Genomic DNA, 8,424 nt, shown 5'->3' on the forward strand with positions numbered 1-8,424 from the left:
CCTAGTATTGAAATAAGGGCGAGCTATGAAAGTGCTTTTTTTATTTAAAAGCTTATCCTATCCCTGTGTTTAGTAGAAGTAATGCAAAAATATGCGTCTATTTAGAGGCAATTGACAGAGGCATATTGAGCACAACTTGTTAGTCTAGGTCGAATTTGTAGCAATGAAGATTTAATTGCTTTTATGCGTTAAGTTTGTGTTGGAAAATTTCACATTTTATAAACATGCAATTGCTAGTTCAGTGAATTACTTAACTCTAACGTTTTTCTCTAAAATTATCCTTTTCTAGTTTGCATCAACTAATATTCTGCATTAAGCAAGCGTTCTTCTTGTGTTCATCTAGGTTAGTTTCTCAATGTATCTCTACTCTATTATTGATGGGAAAAACTTTCAATTGATAAGACTATTGATTTTTAAAAGGTATTGTTTTCTTTTTTATTCTTATTATTATTGATGGAAAACACAATTCAAAGCTTTGTGAAGTTTTCTTTTTTTTTTTTTTTCTCTAAAATTCTATGCTTTGTGTAACTGTTTCAGTCTTTTACATCTTCATGTCCTACGTTCCCAATCCATAGTCATATTGAATCCTAAGGATTGCATTGCTTTCTCGTCAATTCTACTAATTATTTTTTTTTTATATGATTTTCCTTATATCTCTTCCTTGTTTGCAAAGGCCCACCTAAAACATTGTGTTATGGTGATAACAATTACTTGTTAATGTATTCTTCTTTCTAAAAATTGATATAATTTTATTTTTTAAATATAGAGGTTATACATCTAAATGCTAGGTAAATTTCATATTAATTCATTTTAATTTGAATTTATATAAGTGATTGAGTTACTTTACACGTAAAAATGACTCATCAAGTCATATTATAACCTAATCACTTATATCCACCCTTTCATTTGTATTCATTTCCAACGTGCATATATCTATTCCCAACACTTTGACTAAATTTCAATTGCAATTTTTGCAAAAGCCCACCTAAAAACATTGCCTAAGTAGTGCAATCACATGTCATTATAGTATCCCATCAAACTCGAACATCTTCAACTACAGTTAGCTGTATGTTTAGATGTATTTAAAGCAACAGAGTATACCTTTTGCTATTCATCAGGCCCTGCGACTTTATACCCGTGGGTTCTTTTTTCATTTCTTCTTTCATTTCTGTATAACTTCACAGCAAACAAAAGAGATTCAAAATTTTATTCCTGAACAACAGCAAACAATTTTCATGTGTAAACTTCTATTGCTTGCTTTTCCATAGGAAGTGGTAACTTTGATATAGGTTTAGTGTAATGTGAAGCCTTCAAGTTATATGTTGTAGCTTGAAAGACAGCAAATATGCATATGGTCCCCTGCTTCTAGCTAAGTTTCAATAGCAAGAACAAATTGAAAAATGAGAGATTCTGGAGTTTGTCAATTATCTCCCCAAGAGAAAAGTCTATATGGCTCATGATTGATGAAGAATGAAAGAATTGTATTATTAGGACTTAAAGGGTGTTAATTTTATGATTTGGAGGGGAGGAATTTTAAAGAGGGGTGAGGAGTAATTTAGAAAAAGGAGCATCGATGATGACGGGATGTTTTCCCCTACAGTGTCTTAATTGAATACAGTGAGAGAAAGGTTGGAAGGCTTTATATTGCTTAGAAAGTATCAACTTCCACAACTCTTGTTTTGTTTGCCTAGTTTTCCTTTGATTGTATTATAAAAACCAATTTAACTGAAAAATTCATTTACAGCACTAAAGTCAGCATCTGGAGTTTATGATTGGAAGGCTGGCCTCTGTGGCCAATGTATAAAATCAATACATTAGAGAGAGGGAGAAAAAATTTTATTCAAGGTGGTAAGGATTAGGTGGTTATCTGTTTTTTATGTTGAGAGTATAGCAAGAGTGAAAAGGCTTTCTTCAAGTGTTTTGCTTCTCTACAAGTTGCACGTAGCTGATTAGTTTTACGTGCAATGGCCACAACTACAGAGAAAATATCCTTGAGCTCCTTATTTTGGTTGTCTCATGCAATTGATCATGTTCTAATGCTGTTGTGGTACTCACTAGGAACTTCAAGTTCTTAGTCTAATTTTCACTTTTTAGTGGTGCTCTAGTTCTTAGTCCCAAACTTCAGTTGCATATTTAGAAGCAGAGATGCATATGTGCACTGTGGATGCCAAGGAGATGGGAAGAAAGAGACAAGAGAAAGTTAACTGCCATGAAGTTCTTATTGCAGAAATTTGTTGTTTACCTGATTTGATTGAACTCTAGATATATGTATTTTTTTTTTTCAGCATCATTATTGATTGGAATATACTTTAGAGGGTTGCTTCTGTAATCTGATGTAAGCAAACATTTATCAATAAGACACACATGACATCATATATTGCTTGCTTAATTTGCATGTGATATTTGTGTGTTTTAGGAGAGAATTCGGATTCAGAATTGGGACTCATACTGAAGGAACAAGAAAGTAAAACTTGGTAAAACAAGGAATAGTATTTGTCATTATAAAATAGTACCCCATTGTCCAATGTGAGTGGCATGAGTCATTGGAGTGATTGGTTTAATTCTAGGCCAAAATCTAACTATTTCTGCAGATCATAACTGAGAAGACCTCCCTTACTTCTTGAACTCTGCAAGAACAGGGTATATGTTGTCGAAGGCAGTGTAGAAGTCATCCCTTTTCTTGGCTCCAGCGATCACAACGTTCCCAGAGACAAAGATAAGCAACACGAGCTTTGGCTGTTTCATGCGGTAGATAAGGCCAGGGAAGAGTTCAGGTTCGTAGGTGGAAAAGGCACCATGGGATGTGCAGGCAAACTTCTCAAGTCTGATAGTGAACTGAACATCGCAAGAGGCAACAATATTCTGAATCCTGAAGTCTCTAAACTTGGCAGGAAACCCTAGCTTCTGAATAATTCTTGCAAACTTCCTGGCAGCAAGTTTAGACTGCGCTTCGGTTTTTGCACCAGTGCAGACCATCTTGCCAGAGGCAAAAATCAAGGCAGTAGTTTTGGGATCTTTGATTCTCATAATCACAGCAGAGAAACGCTTAGGAAAGAACTCAGAATTGCGAGAATGCAGTGCTATGTGGTTAAGATCCAATACGCAGTCCAAATCTACTGTCGATACAATGTTCTGTATGGTAGGAACTATACCTGAAGGGTTGTTCCTCCTGGCGGCCATCTTCTCCTTCTTCTTCTTCTTCTTCTTCTTGGGTTATTGTACTTCCAAAGATTTGATGTCTTATTTCTATATATAGAAAGCAAGAAACAATATGAGAAATTAAAACCTGGGATCGTTATATATATATATATATATATATATATATATATATATATATATATATATATATATATATATATATATATATATATATAGATAAATAGATAAATTTATATACATAGAGATAGATAGATAAATTCATATCCCAATAGAATTGTGATTAAGAGGATATTTGGTTTACTAATAATACTAAAAATAAATAAAATATATCCACTTTTCAAATTATTTAAATATTTTAATAAGATTCAAAATTTAAAATTATTAATGTTGCATAATTAATTTTATTTATTATAAAAAGATAATATATTTATATTTTTTTTTCAGATAAACTAATAAAAACATTTTTAATTTTTATATTATTTTTAATATGAAAATTATAATTAGAATATATATATATATATATATATATATATATATATATATATATCTCTAATTATAATTATTAACATATCCTAATTTTATTTGAATTCTAATAAGGTGTTTTTTACACCGGAGACTTTGTTTTAAAGTAGGAAACTTTATCTTCAATAGCCAATGAAATTTTTAAAAATTACATGATAAAACTTTTTAAAAAAATTGTACTTATAAAATTTGTGTGATCTTCATTTATCAAATAAAATATGTAGCTATATAATTAAAATTAATTTACATATAATGTGAAACTTAGTATAACTAAATTTAAATGTAATTTTTTTTTATAAAAATAATAATTTTATCCTAAAACAAATCAATCAATGTTAAATATTGTAGCTCACTTATTATAAACTAGCATAATGTCTATAATACGTGTGGGTAATTTATAATTTTTATTTTTTAATTTATTTTTTAATTACATTCTAAATAAAATAAATTAATTATTATTATTAATTAATTTTTAATTAAAATTTCTATCTTATTTAATTTAATTTAATTTAATTAATTTTTACTTCTATATAAAAATATAGTTGAGAGATAATTTATGCATAAAAATTTAAATATTTAATTAAAATTAAAAATAATTCTATTGAAAATAAATAATAATAAAATATGAATAATTAAAATATTAGTTATAATTGCATCCAATATACAATTATAATGAAATAAAACATTAAAATTTTAAAAAATATTAAATAAGAAATTAAAAAAAAATAGTAATTAAATAAATATTAATTAGATATAGTTAAATAAATAAATTTGAGAATGATAACTAATAACCTTTGAAATAAATAATAAAAAATAAAATAAATTAAAAAAAGAATTAAGAGCACTTAGGTGAAATAAAAGTACTTGGTAAAAGGAGAGTTGTTGATATGTATCAAATGCCCCATATGACATATTATATATAAACAAACAAATGTAAATCATTTAAATACAAAATTGATTTTATAATTAAATATTATTTAATTGAAATACGGTAACAAAAATATTTAAATTCAATTCTTATAATAATAAAATATTTTTCATTTACTTGGCCATTTTAATTCAACAACTATAAGTTGGCCATAATGATAATAATAATAATAAGTATTAATTAATATTAGGAAAATGAAATAAAAATAATATTAAATTATTAACATAAAAAAACATATATACTAATTATAAATAAGTTAATATCTATAATTTATTTTTATAACTTTTTATATAGACTATATTTTTTCATAATAAAACTAATAGAAAATATAACAATATAATAAAAATATTTATTAAAAATATGAAATAATTTAAGGTTGATTAAATTATATGACATGTAATTATATGATCATAAATTTAATGGTCAATTTTCTTTAAACTAATGGCCACCAGTGACCTATTATTATTATTATTATTATTATTATTATTATTATTATTATTATTATTATTATTATTATTATTATTATTATTATAGAGGGTAAATAATATTTTTACATAAATAAATTTATAAAAAAATAATATAAATAATTTTAAATATTACATTTAATCACAAAAAATTTTAATTTTTAAAAATTAAATTTAAAAAATAACAATTTAAATTACAAATGTTAACAAATATTGTAAATAATAATAATACTAATAATAATAATAATAATAATTAGAAAACAATAAAAAAAATTAAATAATAATTAATATAAAAAAGTTATTAATGGAAAGTTACAAGTTGTTAACCTTCATGCTATATATATATATATATATATATATATATATATATATATATATTATTTATTTATTTATTTATTTATTAATGATATTTAACGAGGTCATGTCAATCCATTGAAAACAATTTATTACATAATTTAGTGGGGAAAAACCTAGTTTAATAACATTAGTTTTAATTTTCCTTCATATAAATATAATGACTTTTTTATTTAACAAATGAACTATATATCGGAGATTTTTTTTTGTCAAATTTAAATTTAAAGCGAAATTATAAAATTATAATTTTTTAATTACAATATTTTATTACATTACAAAAGCACTAAGGGCATCATAGGACAACATAAGAGTAATTTTACATAATTACGGTGATTCCATATTGGAAAGAAATGAGAAATATCAAACTACTAAAAGTTAAACATTTGGATCAAAACAGATATTAAATAAAAAACTGTTAGATAGTTTTTTTTTTCTTTTTTTTTGGTTTAAGGCTCATTTGCATGTTTATGGGACCAATTTTTATACATTCTTTTTTCAAATATGCAGGATTATATTATACCTCTAAGGAGATAAAGAGTAAATTACAAAATTTGTCTGCTCCAAAGGATTACAAGCAAAAGAGTCATCATATCGCATTTTTTGCCAAAGAATGAGTAGCACAATTACAAGATCTATAAATAAAAGTAAATTCTAAGTAGAACAAGAATGGGTAAATGCATAAATATCCTGAAAAATCCCATCCAAATCACTACGAATAAAATGTCATTGAGTAGTGGAGATAATATTCTTAGAATCCTTTTCACAATTAATGCATTGAAATGTTGATTCTTAGGCAAGAGCACTACTTCTCTACAAGCTAACGCTTCCAAAGTTAAAGGATCAGTAATCCCAGGAAACCATTTGCAAAACCGGCCAAGAGGTGCACCTGCATTATTTCTAGCATTTAAAGCAACAATACTTATGTTCTTTCTTTTATCTACTGCAATGTCAAAGTTAAACTTAATATGTGAGAAAGGAGGTGGAAGCCAAGATGTGGGTGTAGGAGTAAGAACAACTAAAGCCAAAGGATGATCATTTTGATTAGCCATATTAAATTCATCAATTACATTGAGAGCTTTGGCAGTGACTCTTGGAAAGGCAAATGCCTGAGTGTGTGATTTAGGAATAATTGATGAAAGTCCCCAAAAAAATCATGTCCTAAAATGTTCTAGATTCGTAGAATATCAGCAACTAAATTTCTTATTCGGCTAGGAGTGTTTTTACTGAAAACAATAGCAAACTTTTATAATTTGATAACTTGATCACTGATGGATGTATATTGATTGTAACACCCCTATGTTCATTTGTTTTATACATTTTACTGTTCCAATGACCAGTGCTCGTCCGGACAGTCAAGAGGCTTAAAATCATATTTAAGTCACCTATAAAAGCTATAAACAAAAATTAATAGAAATTATATGAAGGAAAAATGGAAATAAGAAAAACAAAGCATAAAAGGTTAAATGAGCCAAGGCCACAGCGATGAGTGACCATACTAGAAAGTGACTGCGATGTCAGTCGTTGCTTTATTTTTGAGTAGGACCTTATGGCATCCCAGGCCTAAGAATTATTGCAAAGCTAGGGAAAATGTAAAAACCACAAAAAAGAGTTGAGAACAAGTTCAAATAATTGAATCAGTGTTCAGGAAGTAATACAGTGTTATTGAAAAAACGGATCAGACCGGTAAGGGGCAATTTGGTCAATTCACCCTTAGAAGTGACTCATGGCCTAAATGTCCAATAAAATGTTGGAAACTAAAGTTATGAAAAACATATTAGAAATGAAGAGGTTGGTGGAAGGAATGGAAAAGAAAAGAAAAGAAAATAGAATTATGACATCATAAATAAATTTTAATTTTAATTTAAGAAATTATGGGATAAATATTACAAAATAAGACAAAAAAAAATTAAAAGCGAAATTGTTCTTCTTCTTCTATCCCAAGCCGTCCACCCTCACTCCTTTTTCTTTCAATTCTCTCATCACTCCTCCATTAAAGCTCACTTGAAGCTTTTCTAAACCCTAAATCATACCCTAAATTCTTCATAAAACTTCTAGAAAACCTCAAGTTGAACTTCAAGAGAAAGATTAGAAGGAGAAAAATTGAAGAAAATTGAAGAGAATTGGAGCTTTGGAAAACTTCATAAGAGGTAAGTTTATATTTAAGCTTAGTTACTTTAAGTTTCTTGAAAATTAAGCTTAAGTAAGATGAATTAGCATTTGAATGAATGAAATCAATTTTGAATTGGGGGAAGAGACCAATTTCGGCAGCCATGGGATACGGGATGATTGATATATTTTGATTCAATTAAGCATGTGTGCAAACCCAAATAAGTAAGTAGAGATTGTTAGGATGCTTGAATTGGCATGAATTAAGCAATTTCATAATTAGGGTTCTTGACATTGGAAATTTGGGGGAAAATTTAGGGGTTGGGTGAATTGATGAAAATTGACCTAATTGAGGTTTAAATTGGTCAATTGGTGTGAATTGGAATGTGATTGAAAGATTGAAACAAAAAGGAAATGGTGTATGTGTAAGGGTCAATTCTGGCAGCTTGACCCATGCCTATTCAAATGACCATAATTGAAATTCTGTTGCACCAATTGGTGTGATGAAAATTGGAGATGAAAATTAAGACCCAAAGCAACAATTTTGATGCAGAAACCTTGTCCTAAAACTGACCACAAGTTGGTGAAAAATTGGGTTGAATTCGGATTAGGTACCCAGCCGCTGTACAGAATTGACCATATAAACAGTACTTGTTTAAATGGTCATAACTTGGTGTAGAAAGGTCCAAATGACCTGATTTTTGAACCATTGGAAAGCTAGGACATAGTGAAACAACTTTCATGAGGAACACAAACCCAAATTCTGGCCATAACCTAGTCAATTTGCCAATCAAATTTGGCTCACCAAATCTGTTGGAACCTAACATTGCCCAGAAATCTGGAATTTGGCCAATTCGGCCAGTTATGGTTAAATGACTATAACTTGAGCTA

General features: G+C 28.0%; 1 protein-coding gene across 1 annotated transcript; it reads right to left on the reverse strand.

Annotated features, from left to right (window-relative positions):
- Positions 1-2,518: 2,518 nt before the first annotated feature.
- LOC110672792 (TATA-box-binding protein-like) lies at positions 2,519-3,229 on the reverse strand. Its single transcript, XM_058147861.1, has one exon. It carries the CDS (start codon positions 3,178-3,180, stop codon positions 2,614-2,616), a length of 567 nt encoding a protein of 188 aa, XP_058003844.1. The 5' UTR covers positions 3,181-3,229; the 3' UTR covers positions 2,519-2,613.
- Positions 3,230-8,424: the final 5,195 nt, after the last annotated feature.

Source organism: Hevea brasiliensis, chromosome 5 (genome assembly GCF_030052815.1).
Source record: "Hevea brasiliensis isolate MT/VB/25A 57/8 chromosome 5, ASM3005281v1, whole genome shotgun sequence".
In the NCBI taxonomy this organism is placed as follows: Eukaryota; Viridiplantae; Streptophyta; class Magnoliopsida; order Malpighiales; family Euphorbiaceae; genus Hevea; species Hevea brasiliensis.

Bases quoted from the DNA above. Each gene is read 5' to 3' on its own strand.
- LOC110672792 (XM_058147861.1), bottom strand. From the start codon at position 3,180: ATGGCCGCCAGGAGGAACAACCCTTCAGGTATAGTTCCTACCATACAG.